The 22,636-nt window shown below is 37.9% G+C and overlaps 1 protein-coding gene across 2 annotated transcripts in view; it reads left to right on the forward strand.

Annotated features, from left to right (window-relative positions):
* Positions 1–22,636, forward strand: part of MAGI3 (membrane associated guanylate kinase, WW and PDZ domain containing 3) — a 592,065-nt gene that overhangs the window by 505,328 nt on the left and 64,101 nt on the right. For both annotated transcript variants that reach the window (XM_053706657.1, XM_053706658.1), the window contains exons 14-16: positions 11,322–11,514; positions 13,665–13,856; positions 16,315–16,500. In XM_053706657.1, the coding sequence (XP_053562632.1) occupies positions 11,322–11,514; positions 13,665–13,856; positions 16,315–16,500 (571 nt within the window). The remainder of the gene's footprint in view (positions 1–11,321; positions 11,515–13,664; positions 13,857–16,314; positions 16,501–22,636) is intronic.

Here is a 22,636-nt window from a genome sequence, read left to right on the forward strand (position 1 = left end):
ATAAGCCTGGTGATTTCTTCATGTAGTAAAATCCTTTCTTTCATGTAATTGGCAAGAGTCCATGAGCTAGTGATGTATGGGATATACAGTCCTACCAAGAGGGGCAAATTTTCCCAAACCTCAAAATGCCTATAAATACACCCCTCACCACACCCACAATTAAACTTTTACAAACTTTGCCTCCTATGGAGGTGGTGAAGTAAGTTTGTGCTTGTTTTTCTTCTGTGATATGCGCTTCTCAGCATTTTGAAGCCCGATTCCTCTGAGTACAGTGAATGTCAGAGGGACGTGAAGGCAGTATCACCTATTTAATTCTATGGTTTTCCTCGCGGGAAATCTTTTCATAGGTTCTCTGTTATCGGTCGTAGAGATTCATCTCCTACCTCCCTTTTCAGATCGACGATATACTCTCATATACCATTACCTTTACTGATAACTGTTTTAGTACTGGTTTGGCTATCTGCTATGTGTGGATGGTTGTCTTTCGGTAAGTATGTTTTTATTTCTTAAAGACACTCTCAGCTATGGTTTGGCACTTTATGTATTAATGTAAAGTACTAAATATATGTAAATGGAAAGAGGCAGGGTGGCGCAGAAGACTCAAACTGGAAAATATAATAAATGAAATACAATACAATACAATACAATACAATACAGTTATAGTAAAATATTATGGTAATAAATGTAAAAAATGTAAAAAACATCTAAAAGCAGGAAATGCTCAGGTACATCAGCACAAAGTGATCAGTAATAGACACCTATACTGGAATTGGAAGTTACTACTTACTAAAGAGAGCACGAGGACATTTGGAGGATTCTACTATCCATATTCCAAGAAACAGAAGTCTGCACTCTGGGAGATCAAGTGTATCGTTCTATCTTTTCTACAGGGAGTGCCTTACTCTTTTATGAAAGTGCTACATTCTTACCTCATGTGATTGAGGTTCATTCAAGTAAGTGTACATCTAATGGGGGAATAACACCTGAAGACTTTACTCTCCTTATTTGATGTGCTCCTGATTACTTCTGATCGTTTAGGATTTTTTACAGCTTATAGACTTTTTTTACATTTTTTACATTTATTACCATAATATTTTACTATAACTGTATTGTATTGTATTGTATTTCATTTATTATATTTTCCAGTTTGAGTCTTCTGCGCCACCCTGCCTCTTTCCATTTATGTCTCTTTATTGAGGAGTGATAGGTCTCCTCTGCCTTTTGGGGTTTGGCAGCTGGATACTTCTTGCTGAAAATATATATATCTTTTATGAGGTGTTGGGTATAGAGTACATACCTTGTGGCACAGCTTTTATTTGACAGTGAGCGCCTAGGAGTGATTTAGTGGATTTTTTCTACTGATTCATTTATCTTCTGTCTACTAAATATATGTATTGTACTTATATTTGCCATGAGTCAGGTTTATTTATATTTCCTTTTGCAGACTATCCATTTCAAAATTGGGAAAAACATATTTAGGAAGTTATTTTTTCTTACCTGGGGTATAATCTTTTCTTGAAAATTGACGGTTTTCATTAATTTTCGCGGGCAAAATTTAGGCTTGCGAGGCCGCAAAATGCTGATATTTATTGCGTCATTCTTGGTGCGAGAATTTTTTTGGAGCAAAGTTACGTTCGGTGACGCAAATTCGCCATTTCCGGCGTCTTAGTTGATGCCAGGTTTCCTTGCACAAGGTTGCGTCTGCCATGACGCGAGTTGCGTCATTTCCGGATGTTTTTTTTTGTTTTGCAACATACTTGGTGCCAAATAATTTTATTTAAACCCCACTTCCTATATGCCTCTTGCCTTTTTCTATGCTCAGAGGGCTATGCTGTTTGCATTTTTTTTTCCCCATTACTAAAACTGCCATATAAGGAAATTGATAATTTTGCTTTATATGTGGGGTTTTTTCTCTTACATTTGCAAGATGTCTCAATCTGATCCTGTATCAGAAACCACTTTTGGATTCCTGCTGCCTGATAACAGTTCTACCAAAGATAAGTGTATCTGTTGTAAGTTAGCGGAGATTATATCTCCAGCTGTAGTATGTAACAGTTGTCATAAGCTTTTATATGCAGAGAATGTTTCCATCAGTACTAGTACAATGCATGTTGTTCCTTCAACATCTAATGTACATGATATCCCTGTGAATATAAAATATTTTATTGCTGATGCGATTCAGAAGGCTTCGTCTGCCATTCCGCCTTCTAATAAATGTTAAAGTTCTTTTAAAACTTCTCATAAAGATGATGAATTTTCAAATAACCGAAAACATTCTGAATTATCCTCCTCTTATGAGGATCTATCTGATTTAGAAGATCCTACCTCAGACATTGACACTGACAAATCTACTTATCTCTTTAAGATGGAGTATATTCGTTCCTTGTTGAAAGAAGTATTAATTACTTTGGATATTGAGGAAACTAGTCCTCTTGATATTAAAACTAGTAAACGTTTATCTACTTATCTCTTTAAGATGGAGTATATTCGTTCCTTGTTGAAAGAAGTATTAATTACTTTGGATATTGAGGAAACTAGTCCTCTTGATATTAAAACTAGTAAACGTTTAAGTTCTGTTTATAAACCTCCTGTGGTTACTCCAGAGGTTTATCCAGTTCCTGATGCTATTTCTGATATGATTTCAAAGGAATGGAATAGGCCTGGTACTTCTTTTATTCCTTCTTCTAGGTTTAAAAAGTTGTATCCTTTGCCAGCAGCCAGATTGGGCTATTTCTACTCTTGCCAAATGTACTACTATCCCTATGGATGATAGTACTTCCTTTAAGGATCCTTTAGATAGGAAACTTGAATTTAATCTAAGGAAAGCTTATTTATTTTCTGGCTATCTTCTCAGGCTAGCAATTTCTATAGCTGATGTTGCAGCTGCATCAACCTTCTGGTTGGAAAGCTTAGCGCAACAGGAAACCGATTGAGATTCTGATTTCTCTAGCATTGTTCGCTTGCTTCAACATGCTAATCATTTTATCTGTGATGCTATTTTTGATGATATCAAAATTTATGTTAAATCTATGTCTTTTGCTAGAAGAGCTTTGTGGCTCAAATATTGGAATGCTGACATGGTATCTAAATCTAGATTACTATCTTTCTTTCCAAGGTAACAATTTATTTGGTTCTCGGTTGGATTACATTATTTCAACTGTCACTGTGGGAAGGGACTTTTTTACCTCAGGATAAAAGATCTAAAGGTAAATCTAAAGCTTCTAATCATTTTTGTTCTTTTCGACAGAATAAGGAACAGAAACCAAATCCTTCCCCCAAGGAATCTGGTTCCAATTGGAAGCCTTCTTCATGTTGGAATAAATCCAAGCCTTTTAAGAAACCAAAGCCAGCCCCCAAGTCAGCATGATGGTGCGGCCCTCATTCCAGTTCAGCTGGTGGGGGGCAGATTAAAAAAATTTCCAGAACATTTGGGCAGATTCTGTCAAAAATCATTGGATTCAGAGCATTGTGTCTCAAGGGTATTGAATAGGATTCAGAATAAGACCTCCTGTGAGAAGACTTTTTCTCTCATGCGTTTCAGCAAATCCAGTGAAGGCTCAGGCTTTTCTGAAGTTTGTTTCAGATCTAGAGCTTTCAGGGGTAATTATACCAGTTCCGTTTCAGGAACAGGGTCTGGGGTTTTATTCAAATCGTTTTATTGTCCCAAAGAAAGAAAATTCATTTAGGCCAGTTCTGGATCTGAAAATTTTGAACCATTTTGTAAGAGTGCCAACTTTCAAAATGGTGACTATAAGGACTATTCTGCCTTTTGTTCAGCAAGGTCATTATATGTCCACGATAGACTTACAGGATCATATATTCAAATTCCGATTCATCCAGATCACTATCAGTTTCTGAGATTCTCTTTTCTAGACAAGCATTACCAATTTTTCGCTCTTCCATTTGGCCTAGCGACGGCTCCAAGAATTTTTTCAAAGGTTCTCGGTGCCCTACTCTCTGTAATCGGAGAACAAGGTATTGTGGTGTTTCCTTATTTGGACGATATCTTGGTACTAGCTCAGTCTTTACATTCTGCAGAATCTAACACGAATCAACTAGTGTTGTTTCTTCAAAGATATGGTTGGAGGATCAATTTACCAAAAAGTTCCTTGATTCCTCAGACAAGGGGTCACCTTTTTAGGTTTCCAGATAGATTGTGTCCATGACTCTGTAACGGACAAGAGACGAATAAAATTGGTTTCAGCTTGTCGGAACCTTCAGTCTCATTCATTCCCTTCAGTGGCTTTGTGCATGGAAGTTTTAGGTCTCATGACTGCAGCATCAGACGCGATCCCCTTTGCTCGTTTTCATGTGAGACCTCTCCAGCTTTGTATGCTGAATCAATGGTGCAGGGATTATACAAAGATATCACAATTCATTAATAATTCCCAATGTTCAACTGTCTCTGACTTGGTGGTTGGACCACCATCGTATAGTTCAAGGGGCCTCCTTTGTTCGTCCAACCTGCACTGTAATCACAACAGATGCAAGTCTTTCAGGTTGGGGAGCTGTCTGGGGATCTCTGACAGCACAAGGGGTTTGGAAATCTCAAGAGGCGAGGTTAACAATCAATATTTTAGAACTCTGTGCTATTTTCAGGGCTCTTCAGGTTTGGCCTCTATTGAAGAGAAAACCATTCATTTGTTTTCAGACAGACAATGTCACAACTGTGGCATATGTCAATCATCAGGGTGGGACTGGCAGTCCCCTAGCTATGAAAGAAGTATCTCGGATACTTGCTTGGGCGGAATCCAGCACTTGTCTAATTTCTGTGGTACATATCCCAGGTGTAGACCATTGGGAAGTGGATTATCTCAAGTGGATTATCTCAGCCATCAGACTTTACATCCGGGGTCACTCAATCCAGATGTGTTTTTTCAGATTGTTCAGATGTGGGGTCTTCCAGAAATAGATCTGATGGCTTCCCATCTGAACAAGAAACTTCCCAGGTACCTGCCCAGGTCCAGGGATCCTCAGGCGGAGTCAGTGGATGCGTTAGCAGTTCCTTGGTTTTACCAACCTGCTTATATCTTCCCGCCTCTAGTTCTTCTTCCAAAAGTGATCTCCAAGATCATCATGGAACATTTGTTTGTGTTTCTGGTAGCACCAGCATGGCCTCACAGGTTCTGGTATGCGGACCTTGTCTGGATGTCCAGTTGTCAACCTTGGCCACTTCCTTTAAGATCAGATCTTCTGTCTCAAGAACTGTTTTTCCATCAGGATCTCAAATCATTAAATTTGAAGGTATGGAAATTGAATGCTTAGTGCTTAGTCTTTCTTGTGAGTCACCTTTTCTGATTTTTCATCAAGGTAAGGCAGTTTTGCGGACTTCATTTAAATTTTTACCTAACAACATTAATAGGGAAATTGTTGTCCCCTCTTTGTTTCCTAATCCTAAGAATTCTTTGGAGAGATCCTTACATTCTCTGGATGTTGTAAGAGCTTTGAAATATTATGTTGAAGCTACTAGCTACTAAAGATTTCAGGAAGACTTCTAGTCTGTTGTCTTTTCTGGTTCTAGGAAAGGTCAGAAAGCTTTTGACATTTTCTTGGTATCTTGGTTAAAGCTTTTGATTCATAAGGCATATGTGGAGTCGGGTCAGGCCCCGCCTCAGAGAATCACAGCTCATTCTACTTGATCAGTCTTCACTTTGTGGGCTTTTAAGAATGAAGCTCCAGTTGATCAGATTTGCAAAGCAGCGACTTGGTCTTGCAGTTTTTGGTAGAAAAGTTCTTCAGGCAGCTGTTTCAGTTTGATTCCTCTGCTTATGTTTTAAGTTTTTTTCTTTTCAATTATAAGAAAAACTTATTCTTTTGGTTGTGGATTTAATTTTTCAGCGGAAAATGGATGTTTTTATTTTATCCCTCCCTCTCTAGTGCTTCTTCTGTGGAGTTCCACATTTTGGGTATTACTATCCCATAAGTCACTAGCTCATGGACTCTTGCCAGTTGCATGAAAGAAAATATAATTTATGTAAGAACTTCCCTGATAAATTCATTTTTCATATTGGCAAGAGTCCATGAGACCCACCCTTTTTATGGTGGTTATGTTTTTTTGTATAACGCACAATTATGTTTCCAGTTTATTTTTTGATGGTGTGGTGAGGGGTGTATTTATAGGCATTTTGAGGTTTGGGAAACTTTGCTCCTCCTGGTAGGATTGTATATCCCATACGTCACTAGCTCATGGACTCTTGAAATTCTGTTATTGGGGAAATATCCTATCATCTTTCTATCTATCTCTATCTATCTCATCTTTCTAATCTATCTATATCTATCTTATCTTTCTAATCTATCTAATCTAATCCATCCATCCATCCATCCATCCGTTTTTGCATCCAAAAGATTACTTTTATTTTGTGTCTCTCCTCATTGGGGGACTGTTACTTGTACACATAAAAACACTAAAAAAATTTCTCTCTCTCTCTCTCTCTCTCTCTCTCTCTCTCTCTCTCTCTCTCTCTCTCTCTCTCTCTCTCTCACTCACACACACACACACACACACACACCTCATTACAGTACATACATGTACACACCTACATACATACATACATTCTCACATTCTAATACAGAAAAACACACAATGTCCACACACATATTCTAGCTCACACCCAAACGCACACATTTTCACCCCCCCCCCCCCCACATACATACATTCTGACACACAAATTTTCACCACACACACACATTCTCCCTAGCCCCCATATACATACATTCCATGATACAAAATTACACATTCTTACACACACGTATATATACCGTCTTATACAAACCCACATACACACATTCTTACACAGACATGCACATACACATTCTTACACACAAACACTCAAGTTTTCACTCCCATACACCCACACATTCTTTATACATAAGCAGCACATTCTCACACACACCCACAAATACATACATTCTTACCCATAAACATGCACATGCTCACACACACCTACATAAATACATCCTTACGCAAACACGCACATGCTCACACACACCAACATACATACATTCATACACACAAACACGCACATGCTCACACACACCTACATACATACATTCATACACGCTAACACGCACATGCTCACACGCACATGCTCACACACACCTACATACATACATTCATACACACAAACAACGCACATGCTCACACACACCTACATACATACATTCATACACACAAACACACACATGCTCACACACACCTACATACATACATTCTTACACACAAACACGCACATGCTCACACACATCTTCATACATACATTCTCACACATAAACACGAACGTCCTCGCACACACCCATCCACATACATATATTATTGCGCACATGTTCTCTCACACACATATACATTCTTATACACAAACATGCATGTTCTCACACATACATACATAAATTCTTACACACAAGCAGGCACTTTCTCACACCCACTCATACATACATTCTCACATCCACTTATATACATGTATTGTTGCACACTAATATGCACATTCTCACCCCCATACATACATTCTTACAAACACCCATCCACAAATATACATTCATAAACACAAACGCGCACATTCTCACATCCACCCACATACATACATTCTTATACAAACCCACATACATACATTCATACACATACATACATTCTTATACAAACCCACATACATACATACATACATTCATACACATCCACATACATACATGCATACATACATTCTCACACACATGCATACATACATACTTATACACACCCACATAAATACATACATACATTTTTATTCACACCCACATAAATATATACATTCTCGCACACACATGCATACGTATACATTCTTATACACACCCACATACATTCTCACACACACACATGCATACATATACATTCTTATACACCCACCCACATAAATACATACATACATACATTCTCACACACACACACGCATGCATATACATTCTTATACACACCCACATAAATACATACATTCTCACGCACACACATGCATACATATACATTCTTATATACACCCACATAAATACATACCTTCTCACACACACACATGCATACATATACATTCTTATATACACCCACATAAATACATACATTCTCACACACACACACGCATGCATATACATTCTTATACACACCCACATAAATACATACATTCTCACGCACACACATGCATACATATACATTCTTATATACACCCACATAAATACATACCTTCTCACACACACACATGCATACATATACATTCTTATATACACCCACATAAATACATACATTCTCACACACACACATACATACATATACATTTATACACACCCACATAAATACATACATTCTGACACACACATACATGAACATTCTTATACACACCCACATAAATACATACATTCTCACACACACATGCATACATATACATTGTTATACACACCCACATAAATACATACATCCTCACACACACATGCATACATATACATTCTTATAAACAGCCACATAAATACATACATTCTCACACACACACACACACACATGCATACATAAACATTCTTATACACAGCCACATAAATACATACATTCTCACGCACACACATGCATACATATACACACCCACATAAATACATACATTCTCACGCACACACATGTATACATATACACACCCACATAAATACATACATTCTCACGCACACACATGCATACATATACACACCCACATAAATACATACTTTCTCACGCACACACATGCATAGATATACACACCCACATAAATACATACATTCTCACGCACACACATGCATACATATACATACCCACATAAATACATACATTCTCACGCACACAAAAACATTCTTACAGGCACCCACATACATTCACACACCATCTCTTACAGACACACTCTCCTTTTTGTCTTGCTCTTGATCTCAATCATATAAAAAACTTTATTCTTGCAGTACTGTCTCTCACACTTTTATTATCTTTCTATAACATAGTTTTAGCAGATGTATTAAACTGAACATACCTTAGAGGTGTTCTAATGGAACAATAAAAAAGCAACAAGTGCCTCATTTTTTCCTCTTATTTGAAGGGCTATTTTTTATATTATATGCATTGTTATTTTTTTTTATTTTTTTAACAGGAAAGCAACTTCTGTGCCTTTCTGCATCTGTCTTTTTGTCGCAGTACAATCATTTTACAGCTATATTCTCTTTTTTTGTAGAGAGGGCACTATTGAATCTAACACATTTCAGGTACAAAAGGAGAAAGGTGAAGAATAAAGGCAACTTGCAAGAGTAAATAATTAACAGGGGCTTGTATGCTGGTCTTGGCAATTGCTTACTCCTGTAGAGATCTCATGCTGTTTTGCAGATCAGCTTTCTAGAATAGATGCCTAGTAATTTCATGTATGAGAATGACATTGGACACATGCAGCTCACTGCTAGGATTTTAAAGATGATGACTGTTTGTTTTGACAGATTATGCTTTCAGTGCTAGTGATATCTAAAACACCAATAGTAACATGGTCTTGCACAATAAATGTTGGAGACTCCTATCTATAGATAAACCTAAAGAACAAAACATCCTAAAATAGGTCAACGTGTTTGCAAAATATGTACATTTTCAACACTTTTTACCTTTTACGAAAGATAATATTGTAGGATGTTTTGTCTTGCAAAGCACATTGTACGTAAGGGAACACAGTCAAAAAGAGGTCCTGTTTTAAGCCTGATTTCTCAGATGCTGCCAAGTCTTATTTTAAGTGAAGTGAGTGAAGTGAGATTAGCCATGTCTACAGCCCAAATGGGTAATAGGTTTTCTATACAATTTGGTGTGAAAATGTTTATGCAGTGTGCCACCTTCAAAAAAGCAAGTTGATCCTTTTACTGTTTCTGAAATAAAAGTATAACTCTGTGCCATGTGTTGTGATTATCCTTCATCACACCCTTGCAGTGTGAAATATTAGCCATGTCTGCAGTCCAAATGGTTGCTATACAATTTGACTATTTTGTGTAGCGTGCAATCTTTAAAAAGCAATTTGAGCCTATATTTTATTAAATATTGTCATTTAACCTTTCCGTGCCATGTTTATTTCATTATCAATTTAGACTTTATTACTGAATGTAGGTTGGCATGTACTCCAAATAACTTGAACACGGAACATTAATTTTATGTTCATTCTCAACATACTATTATTGATATATTGAAAACATAGTAGTAATGGAATAAAAAGGGAACTATGAATATCACATGTCTCATGAAGATGCCAATATCTTACTTGTAATTGCTTTCTTAATCCCAAGGTTAGTCAGTAAATAGGGAACATGTCAGTGGCTTTCAGAACCATGCTGTTTTCATGGTTTAACTAACAAAAAAAGTCATCTTTGAGCCATCAGTATTAAACAACCTTATAAAGTTTATTTACTAAACTTGCACACCTAGATAATAGAGAAGTTCCATAAAGAGGTGATCAGTTAAAAGTGATGCATGCTATTTTAACATATTTGGAGGCCCACGCCAGGTGCATATTATTACTCTGTGGGGTTAAAGTATTATCGTGTCATAGTTTCTGACCACGCATATTAAAGATTTTTTTTTTGCTGGATCAAGTTTTACTGGAGTATAGTTCTGCTTGCTACAAGGGTGTTATATTTGTGTTGCATGTATACAGTATTTGTTTTACATTATCTATTCATATAGCCCATCTGGGGGTGTTTTTGAAAAAAAAATTTTTAGTTTTGCTTATTTTTAAATACAATTTTGCTGATTTGCAGACTCCTAACCAAGCCCCAACGTTTTAGATGTATACTGATGTCTACAGACTCTAGCTTGCTCCTGTTTGTGTAAATGGTCTTTTCATATGCAGGGGATGGGGGATTTTGTGCTTTTCCTGCTTTCTCAGCCCATTTCAGTTGTTGGACCAGCCTAACTTCATCAACAGTGCTAAATTGGGAGATTCTAAAGATATTTTAAAAAGGTTTTATACTGATTTGTGTATCAGTATCTGTGCAAATTCTTTGTTTATAGTAGTGTCTATCACATGCAGTTATATGAAAATCTGTGTATACTGTCCATTTAACTTCCAAGGGAATATATATGTATATGTGTGTATATATATATATATATATATATATATATATATATATATATATATATATATATATATATATATATGAGCTGGAGAAAAAATCAGATCTGTGTTCCAATTGAAGATTTTCTTGGTTGCAGCACATTTTTTCCATATACTTTTGCTTTTTTATCCAAGAATGTAAATGTTTCCATTCAAATTTGTATTTTTTTTCCTCTGTCTATATATGTCATACACTTTTTTCCCTCCTGTTTTCAGATATATATTGGAGCAATCATCCCATTAGGTGCAGCAGAGAAGGATGGACGACTGCGTGCTGCTGATGAGCTGATTTGTATAGACGGAGTACCAGTCAAGGGAAAGTCCCACAAGCAGGTCCTAGATTTAATGACGAACGCAGCTCGAAATGGCCATGTACTGCTCACAGTTCGGAGGCAGATTTATTATTCAGGTAAAGTACAGAGCGTTATTTCCGTTTAGGCTTGTAACTGCCTATAGAAGGTCTGAAATGATTTTATATTGTTTTCTGTAGTCGTCTGATCTTTTACTTTTTGTCTTCTGAGGCAATAACATTGGCTGCTTTTGTGTAGTAATGTGTAATTTGTGGTGCTTGCAGATAATGGAAACCATGAAGACTTTCTGTGGCACAAATGTGCATTTCCCTTTTCTTTAAAGGGACAGTGTACTCAAAAACAAGTATGGGCTATTTAAATAAAGCTTTAGATGTAGATAAAATGTGCAATATACATTACCTATTTTCCTGCTAGAGCTGCTAAAAACGAGAGAAACGTTAGTGTTTTTACTGCCTATGCATACATATGTAATGCACACTACTTGGAAATCTAGGGTTTTCCCCTCACTCCCTAACTAGCTTGCTTACAGCCAGAAAGTCACTATCAGGCATCCCTGGCTCCCTCATGCTGGAGGTAACTGCAATGTGCAAAAATCAGAAAAGCTATAGATACATAAAAACAGTGCCTTTCTCTGCTCTGGTAAAACTGTGCTGGTATCTTACCCCCCCTCCTCACCATTACCTCAGTGCTTGATTAATTTCTGTAGACACTGAGGCTGAACTTCTCACTCACTGCTCTGTGAAATATCCTGGCTTTAAAGGGATCTTTTCACAGAGCAGTGTGTGAGAGGTTCAGCTCCGGTGTCTACAAAAGTTTGCTAAACACAGGTAATGGTGAGGAGGAGGAGGAGGGAGTAAGATCTCAGCTGCAAGACTGGCACTGATTATTAGATGAGCGTCAATTTGCTCCAGGAATTTTCTGTGTCTCCAGAGAGATACTTTAACTGTGTGTTTAACCCCTTTACAGGTGTTAAAGGGACATGAAACCCAAATTTTTTCTTTCATGATTTAGAAAGAGCAAGCAATTTTAAACCACTTTCTAATTTACTTCTATTATCTATTTTGCTCCATTATTTTGATATCCTTCACTGAAAAGCATATCTAGATATGCTTAGTGGTTGCTGATTGGTGGCTGCACATAAATATCTCACGTGATTGGTTCACCCAAGTGCATTAATATTTCTTCAGCAAAGGATATCTAAAGAATGAAGCACATTAGATAATAGAAGTAAATTGGAATGTTATTTAAAATTGTATTCTCTACCTGAATCGTGAAAGAAAATTGTTGGGTTTAGTGTCCCTTTAAACACACACAGAGTTGCGGGGTCACTAGTAATTAAATTGCATGCTCTAATTAATGAAAACATTTAATTTTTGTACTACTGGCCGTGGAATTCTGTGTTTAACCACATGTAACCTCCTGAGTGGGAACTACTAGCACTGCTAGTAATTGGTGGGGGTCTTAGGACTGCTGTTGTTGATCACCTCTCTGGCTGTTTCCTTTTTAGGACCAGCAGTTCTATGCAGTTCCCAAGCAGGACTTTATTGGTGTTTAACCTCTTTGCAGGTATAAAACACACCGAATTCCACAGCAGGTAGTTTAGAAAATGACATACTGCAACAAATTAGAGCATGTCATTTTTCCACTTTTTTTGTCTCTTTAATAGAACGGTTGCCGCTCCCCTCTACCGTGGCTGGATTGTTTTTGCTGTTAAAACTTCCACTTCACAATAATAGCACTTACAGTTGACCAGGACAAAACTAGTTGTACAGAAATGTTATAAACTGACTTGTGATATCCTACGACATGTGCCATGTTTAAAGTCGCTAAGCTCCTCAGTACAGCCCATTGTACTGTCTGTGATTGTGAAGATTTCATATCTATTAGCTATATACTGGGTTTTATGCACCTGTTAGCAATGGAAGTGGCTTAACCACTGAATTCTATAATTAGTAGGGGTGACAACATACTTATGGCCATATAGTGTACTTCAAGATTTCAATCATAGGGGTTTGTCTGTTTTTGTTTATTCTATTTTGATCTGTGCAAAACTGCAAATGTACCAACATTACTGTAAAGTCATTACTAAGGCCAGTTGTGGCTGGATGTTAGAGATCTTTATTGTTACTGTTTGTTTCTTTTTCCATTATATTCTTCCTTTTAAATAACAAACGGAACATTTTTATTTTCATTTACATGGAAAAATAATCAATTCATTTGTGTGTTGTTTCTCTTCTTTTCTGAGTAGATAAGCAGCAGGAAGACGAGGAAAGCCAGCACATTCCCACTGCTCTGAACGGTTCTCCAAGGCTGAACAGAATAGAGCTTGTCAATATCCCAAAGCCACCTGCAGAGGCCTATGATGTTGTCTTACAACGCAAGGAAAATGAAGGATTTGGGTTTGTCATTTTGACCTCGAAAAATAAGCCCCCTCCAGGAGGTAAGAGGAAAGTCCATTACAGTCCTATTTAGGTTTTATCTATATGAAAAGGTCCAAGTTGAGTCCTAGATCGCCTTTGGTAAATTTAAAGGAATAGTCTAGTCTCCTAAGGTTACAGTCTTGATTTTTCAAATAAAGATACCAAGAAAACAAAGACAAATTGATAATAGGAGTAAATTAGAAAGTTGCTTAAAATTGCATGCTCTATCTGAATCATGAAAGTTTACTTTTGACCAGACTATCCCTTAAATTTTATAAATCCAACCCTAAAAATGTGATAGCTTTCAATGTTACAGACTCAGGATTCAGCTGTATATGTGCATATGTAAAACACATATAAATACATATAAACCACAGAAGCTAAATGGCTATATGAGTAAGTTTTAGTAATTTCGCCATGGATTTAATATAGCACTTTTATTTCCTGAGCTACTCTCTTCACAAGCTATATGCATTGTGTAGCAATGAGCTGTGCTCACACAGTTAAGGATATTTTTTATGTTTTGTGTAGATTTTTAAACAAACTATATTTTAGGCAACATTTTAACCCATAAATGAGACAGCTTTCCCAGTACATTGGCTGTCATTTATGCATTAAGTGGTGTAATAGCAAGGGTCTCAAGACCCGCATTATAAAAGGATTTTAAGCCCCTTAGGACTCGTATCACTGTCATTAAGGGGTTAATGGCAAGAAAATGACATTAATGCCATGGTTTAGATTCCTAGTTTCAGGTATTTCTTAATAGAAATTTAGGGTCCAGTATTTACCCGGACAGTATTTTAGCTCCAGTAAACTCTAATTCAAAAATACTGGACATTTTAAATATCCAGAATTTTTAAAGTCCCATTAGTATCAGCTAAATGAAAAGGACCTCCAATGCCTCCTATGTATTACAAAAATGCCCCCCAAAAAAGTAAAGCTGTGCATTTTCTATTATATGTGGTTACAGCCAGCCAATGGGGTATTAAATTGTTGCTCTCTGTGTGCTTCTGGCAGTCAGAGGGGTCAAATCACTCCTGCATACGTGTGTTACTGGCATCCAAGGGGATAAAATGACTACTCAATTGTGATAAATAAACATGGCAGTGCTTTTAGGAGGACATTTTGTGACTGTTCTTCCTCTTAATGATCTGCATGCAAGCACCACTAGAAATATGACTGCAGTACCTTACACAGCAGCTATTCCTTTAACGTTTTTCATTGTTGAATAAACCTAAAGATTCCTGTTTTTCACTAATTATGTAATAATCTACAAGAATCTATCTGTAGCAGCATGCAGACGCACAAAGAGGTTTCATTACCTTTTGGTGCAGACAGGTTTTTTGCTTTTGTTAGAAGATTTGGATCTGCTAAGAATTGTATTTGATCAGGTCAGAATAATTAAAAGAAGCTACCCATGTGTATAAGCTTGCATATCAGTTAGCAAGGGTATTAAATACCACATGCTGATTTCATACCCAAGACAAAATATAATTATTTGACATTTCATTGTTTTTCAGATGTAAATCCATCTGTTTGGCCTTTTCAAAAAACCTGTATTGCTGTATCAAATTCCTACAGCAGTTCATATTTAATATGTTCAAGCAGATGTTGTGTGCATTAACAATACCTCACACTGCTGAGGAAAATATCCTGGCATACAGGAACACGAGTCAATTAACTCAGAATCCATACTAATTAATGTTTTTAAGCCCTTGATGTTTAAGTGCGTGTATTTGTGTTTGTGAAATATATGTATGTATGTTTGTGTTTGTGTGTGTGTGTGTGTGTATATATGTGTATATATATATATATATATATATATATATATATAATGTGTGTGTGTGTGTGTGTGTGTGTATATATATATATATATATATATATATATATATATATATATATTTATATGTGTGTGTGTATGTGTACGTATATATATATATATATATATATATATATACACACACACAGTGTATGTGTGTATATGTGTATATATATATATATATATATATATATATATATATATATATATATATATATATATATACACATATACACACACACAGTGTGTGTGTGTATATATATATATATAAGTGTGTGTGTGTATGTATATATATATATATCTCCAAGGAAGGATAAGCACAGTCTTACAGAATTCAAGCAACTGCCAGGGTGCACTTTAGCCAATATTCAAAAGTCCCTCCAGACAAAGGCACTCGCTGGTCTTCATAAAAAATAACTTATTTTAGGTCATCATTAAAAAGTCATAACGTTTTGGTGTAATGCAACACCTTTGTCAAATGTCATGTTAAAAAACAAGCCTCCAAGAAACAGAATCCCAAAAAAGCATACATATATATATATATATATATATATATATATATATATATATATTCTCTTCCCCCCCCCCTCTAGATATGTATCTATATACATATCTATCAATAGACAGATAAAATAAGTTTCTGTGTTTTTTATTCCTAGTGATTCCTCACAAAATTGGGCGTGTGATTGAGGGTAGCCCTGCTGATCGGTGCAGAAAGCTTAAAGTGGGTGACAGGATATCTGCTGTGAATGGACAGTCTATCGTGGAGCTATCCCATGATAACATTGTACAGCTTATAAAGGATGCTGGGAATACAGTAACTCTCACTGTGATTGCAGAAGAAGGTAACTTTTCGTATCAGGACATTTGACAGTTTTCAGCAATGTGGGATCTCTGCAGTAAAATGTATATATCTATATATTAAATATTTATAATTATTATTTATGTATATTTCAAAGAATTGTCTTACTGTACTGACTGTGGGACTTCATATATTTTAATTGTAGAAACCTACCGGTATGTTGTATTTGATGCTGCTAAAGATACATAGGTACAAAAGAAAATGCTCTAACTTGCAAGCAATAGTCCAATCATAAAATGCTCTGGTTAACCCCTGCAAATGGATTAAAAACATAGTAAAAGATTGTTCCATAGCAGCAATGCACTACTTGGACTTGGCTAAACACATCTGATGAGCCACCTTGCTTCCAGTAGTGCACTGCTAGTGCATAGCAACCAATCACCACTTTCCCTCCAGTAGTTTGTTGCTGGAGGATAGCCACATATCATCAACTTCCTTCTAGTAGTGTGTTGCAGGTACAAAGCCACCAGTCACCACCTTCCTCCCAGTAGTGTGTTACGGGTGCATAGCACCCAATCGTCACCTAGCTCCCAGTTGTACATTACTGGTGCATAGCCACCAGTCATCAACTTGCTCCCAGTAGTGCAATACTGCTCCTGTGCCTTTTCCTCAAAGGATGCCAAGAAAGCAATGTCAATTTGATAATAAAAGTACATTGAATAGTCTCCCTTTAAGTGTTAACCCTTAGCACAGATACAAAAATATTATTTTTCCTTCCCAATAACTAGATTAAACAGTTCTTAAAAAAACAAAAACAAATTGCCATTGACCAAACATAACCATAAAAAGTGTGTCGTACTTTAATTCTCCTATAATACATAGTATGACGTTATATAAGCCCATACTAATGTACAGTATATAATTTACAAAAAATGTATGGTTTAAGAAGGTTGTTAAAACAGACTTATCCAACTACAGCCAGGGGGCCACATTTTATCTGCTTGTCTTTTTCTCCAAACCTGAATAATGTATGTGTATTTCTGTAAAAAGCTGACTAGAGGTGTCATGATACACTCACAAGGAGTAGTTAATACCTAGAATAGATATCCAGCAGAGGTGGTATGGTGTCTCAGCATTGCCATGGTTAATCTGAAATGTTATTTCTTTGTATAACATCTGTGTTTGTTAAAGAATGCAGTGATCTAAAGACCCCCCCCCTACTTCTGGTTCCTGCTATCTCTTGGTACTCTGGTTTAAATGACTTGCAATGAGTGTTTTAAATAATTGTAAATTAACAAAAAAGGGCTGTGATCTTGACAAGACAAAGGGAGACTCAGATATAACTAAAGTTATAGCAAGATATTTGTGCAATGTGTAGGTATTGTGTTTAGTTTATGTCCCATTTTATTTTAAAGAACTATCTTTGTATTTATTCTTGTTCTTTTATATGCCTTCTTTTTTGTAATTTGGCACTGTGTAACCTGTATTTGTCTTTTGATATTAAACATATAATCTAATTGTCTTTGGGCTTTAATATCTGAATTCACATTCTGAAGAGACGAGGTTAAAGGCACGTTGCCTAATTGTCAGTCGTGTGATTTATTGGGTTTAAAAGACGCCCTTATTCAAAACTCTTGGTGGTGGTAGTATTGCTAATCTGGGTTGGTGTAGGCAGGATTTGGGGGTTAATTTGCTGTCCTTTTAGGTTCTTTGTAGAGGTAAAGGTGTAAGGGAACCAGAGGTGGAGTGCTATTAACCCCTTCATGCCCACATTTTCCCCAAAGGGATGGCTGGGCGGATAGACTTAGCCATCACAAACTGATTGGCAACGGTGGAGATGGCTAGAGTTTTTTTTAGTGCTATTTGTATAGTACTAAAAGAAATGACATGTTTTTTTTGTGTAATTTCCCTAAGACCGAAATCAGTGCCTTATTACAGACATACAGTGCAAAGAAAGCAGTTCTTCCCCCTTCCCTCTTGTTTGTCTGTCTCTACTCACAGTATGGAAGCATTCAGAAAAATGCCCAGAGAGTCATTTGAGTTGCTTTGTCAAGAAAGAGAAATAACTTTTGGCAAAACAAAGAAGCAGTTGGCTAGGAGCTGCACCAGGCAGGTAGCATCACAACAGAGCAAGAGACAGACATAGAAAGGGTTACGAGGGAACCTGTAACCCAAGAGCTGATACATAACACTGTTAATACTGTGAGTGCCATGTAATCTGAGCTGCAAACAGCACTCAGGTATTTGGGGGATGCAGAACCACAACTAAAACTAGAATTGATCCTCTAGTATCAAGCAGCAGAGGAGAAAAGAAGAGAAAGAGAGGCTGCAGAGAGAGAGAGGAAAGGGAGGTTCAACAAAGACATGAGCTGGATGTTTTGCAGATTAACAGACCCAGCTTGACTCCCCAAATTAGTGATTGTGGGGAACCAACAGCGAAACTCTGCTTGGAGTATTTTCCCATGTTAGAAAAGGACAAAGACTTGGATGTTTTTTCTGAGGGACTTTAAGAAGGTATGCAGGCAGTATCAGCTGACCCAAGAGCAATGGGCTTGCTATTTAGCTCCTCACTTGAAGGGTAAAGCCCTTTATATATTTGCTTCCCTGCCAGTGGAGGATGACAGATTATGAGGCCATAAAAATAGCCTTATTAAAAAGTTTTAACCTCACTCCAGATATCTACAGGAAAAAAAATTGGAGTCTCCAGCAAGGTGCATGTGACAGCTGCACAGAGTATGTTGTGGAGCTAAGAGCTGCTTTTCAGCAATGGAATGGGGGCCTAAAAGTCAACACTTATGAGGCTTTGGAGGATTTGATGATACAGAGTCCTGAGGCCAGAGAATGGGGTTTTCATTGTAACCAGATGGGGCATCTGAGTTTTACCTGCCCAGAGAAGAAGAAGCCTGAGGGTGGAAATGTGTCTGGGGTACCAGCAACTGTTTTGTTTGTGGGTGGGTTCACAATGCAGAAGCAGAGAGAAAACCTACAGAGGGTATCTGTGGGTCACTGGGTAGCAAAAGCACTCAGGGATAGTGGAGCTTTGGTTACCTTGCTTCATCCTGGAATGGTAAAGTCGGAGAACATTATAACAGGGAGGACTGTATCCATCCAAGGAACTGGGGCAGTTTGCTTCTCAGTGACTGTGGCACAAGTGTACCTAGATTGGGATGTGGGAATCTCTGCGGATATCCCTGTTGATGTTTTACAGGGGAGGATTTGGGCCAGATGCTTTGTTAGTATGCCCCAGAAGACAACACCTGCAACCTGGAAGGGCTAACAGAGGGCCCAGCACCAACTGAGGTACTGTGTTAAACTTTGTGGGACCCGGAGGGGAGGCTTGGGATGGACAAATCTCTAGCTACACCAGGGCTGGAGATATCCTTCCAAAGGATGGAGAATACTTCCATTGAACATGGTTGCTGGGAGGGGAAGCTGAGGGTTAATGCAGCTCTGCCTGTGTTTAAAACAGAAATGTCTTGTTCTAGTGAGGAGGGATGTATTGTAAATGATTGTGGCAATATTGATTCTATTGAACATGGTTACTGTGAGGGAAGATTTACCTGAGCTTGAACCAGTAACGTCTTGTTCCAGTGAAAAGGGACATACTGCCATTGATGATGACAATGTGTGCCAAGTTCCAGGCCCTAGAGTAGAGGGACTGCTAGGAGAGCTTGGTTTACCCCTGCTTAGGAGTGAGAGTGCGGGTCAGAGAGAGAAGGATGACCTAGAAGTACCTGGATGCTGTTAGCGTGTGATGCCTGATGTATTGTGTAAAAATGTTAGAGGGTAGCATGGTTGGGCAGAAGGGCCAACTGAATGTGTGTACCCCTCTATCCCTGAACCAGTATTGCATGCCCAAGAGGGAGAGAAAGGTATTGAGTGTTCAGTGCCAGGACCTAGTAAAGGGACACTGGGAGTTAGGATTGCTATACCCCAGGAAATTTTAGGATGTGTGGAGTGTGGTAAAGTAGCCGGTGTAAGATGTCTGGTGCCTGAGTGTGTTGAACAGGGTGCAGGAAAAGAGTTTTCCTCTCTGATTCTTCCTTAGGTAAAATGCACTCTTAGTGAGGGATGTCAGGCTCAGTTATGCAGTTGACAAGGAGAACAGCTGACATTCATATGTCAGTCTGTCTCTGAAACAGCAATGCAAATGCAAGTAGGAGTGAATGGCACAGCTGGGGTAGAGGACAGAGTATCCTCTGCCCTGTTACAGAGGGTAGGACGGGATGGGGACCCTAGGTGTGTCTGTAACCCAACCCTACAGTGATAGCATATGGGAAGTAAAGGGGGGAAGGAGATGGGATTTCCCCCTACAACTATCCCATATTTGTGTGTGCCCTGGATGCAGAATGTGTGGGCCCAGCAGCTACAGTGACTAGTGAAAAATGCAAACACAAGAGAGGCGCACAAATGTGTGTATCTGTAGCAAACAACGATGTTGTAAAGAAACCAATCTTATACACAGGCTACTCACAATTTCCAAGAGCACACTTATGTGCTAGTAGTTGCGGGCTGGCTATCAGAGCTAACCAGCTTGCTCCCTCCGGTAATCACTCGCTCCCAATCTGAAAAATAAGAAGCGCCCAAATGTGTGTATCCGTGATCACCAGATATCCCCAGCTCCAAACTTTATACACAGGGTACTCACAATTGATAGGAGCACACTTATGTGCTTGTAGACACAGGCTGGCTATCCGAGCTAACCAGCTAGCTCACTCCGGTCTCCAAGGCTCCTCCAATGCAGGTGTATGGTAATGCTATTCTCACCCAATAAGTAGCAAAGCCAAAATAAAACAGTGACTAGTGAACCTGCTATACCTGCAAATTTTACAGGCGAAGGTGTGAACAGTGGACTATATGGACTGCCCTTAGTCCCCTAGTAAGTCATCCTGAGGGGACTCTAGGTCTCTTCACAAGTGAGAATGAGAGCAAGGAGAGTGTGATATCCAGTAAGGGAGTGCCTTCCTCAAGGGAAATTATGTCAGCTGATGCTTAACTGCTTCAGTGGGCGAATGAATGCAGAGAGTGTGCAAAATGAGCAGATTTGGTATTATGAACGGGGAAAGACTAGGGTTCATGTAGACATAGGGGCTCAGTGTGTGCTGACCCCTCTCTCTACCATCTTATAGGGGGAGGTCTCATGATACACTTATGAGGAGTAGTTAATACCTGTAATAACTACCCAGCAGAGGTGGTATGGTGTCTCAGCATTTCTGGGGTTAATCTGAAATGTTCTTTCTTTGTGTAACATCTGTGTTTGTTAAAGAATGCAGTGATCTAAAGACCCCACCCCCCTACTCCTGGTGCCTGCTATGTCTTGGTACTGTGGTTTAAAAGATTTGCAAGGTGTGTTGTAGATAATTGTAAATTAACAAAAAGTGCTGTGGCCTTGACAAGACAAAGGGAGACTTAGATATAATTGAAGGTATAGCAAGATATTAGGCAGAACTTGACTTGCCTGGAACAGAAGGAATAACATCTCAAGTTCCTGCATACCTATAAATGCTTGGTATAATGTGCAAAGTGTAGGTATTGTGTTTAGTTTATGTCCCATTTTATTTTAAAGAACTGTATCTTTGTATTCTTGTTCTTTTATATGTCTTCTTTTTTTTGTAATTTGGCACTGTGTAACCTGTATTTGTCTTTTGTTATTAAACATATAATAATCTAATTGTCTTTGGGCTCTAATATCTGAATTCACACTCTGAAGAGACAAGGTTAAAGGCACGTTACAAAATTGTCAGTAGTGTGCGTTATTGGGTTTCCAAGACACCCTTATTCAAAACTCTTGGTGGTGACAGCATTGTTAATCTGGGGTGGTGTAGGCAGGATTTAAGGTTTCATTTGGTGTCCCTTTAGGTTCTTTGTAGAGGTAAAGGTGTAAGGGAACCAGAGGTGGAGTGCTATTAACCCCTTCATGCCCACACTCTCCCCATAGGGACGGCTGGGTGGATATACTTAGCTGTCACAAGAGGGTATCACATGAATTTCTCTTGGCAAAAAAAGTATGTGCTTTGTAAGCAGTTTTCTTTTAGCTGCTATCATCTATATACGTTGGAAAAAAAAAAAAACATAGTCATTGCTGAATCTAGAGATTTCATAGTAAACTTCCTTACACTGAGGAGGGAAATAAGATCTGGGACTATCATTCTGATTGGATGTTTAAAGTCCCTTTACAA

The sequence above is a fragment of the Bombina bombina genome, chromosome 3, assembly GCF_027579735.1.
Source record: "Bombina bombina isolate aBomBom1 chromosome 3, aBomBom1.pri, whole genome shotgun sequence".
Lineage (NCBI taxonomy): Eukaryota > Metazoa > Chordata > Amphibia > Anura > Bombinatoridae > Bombina > Bombina bombina.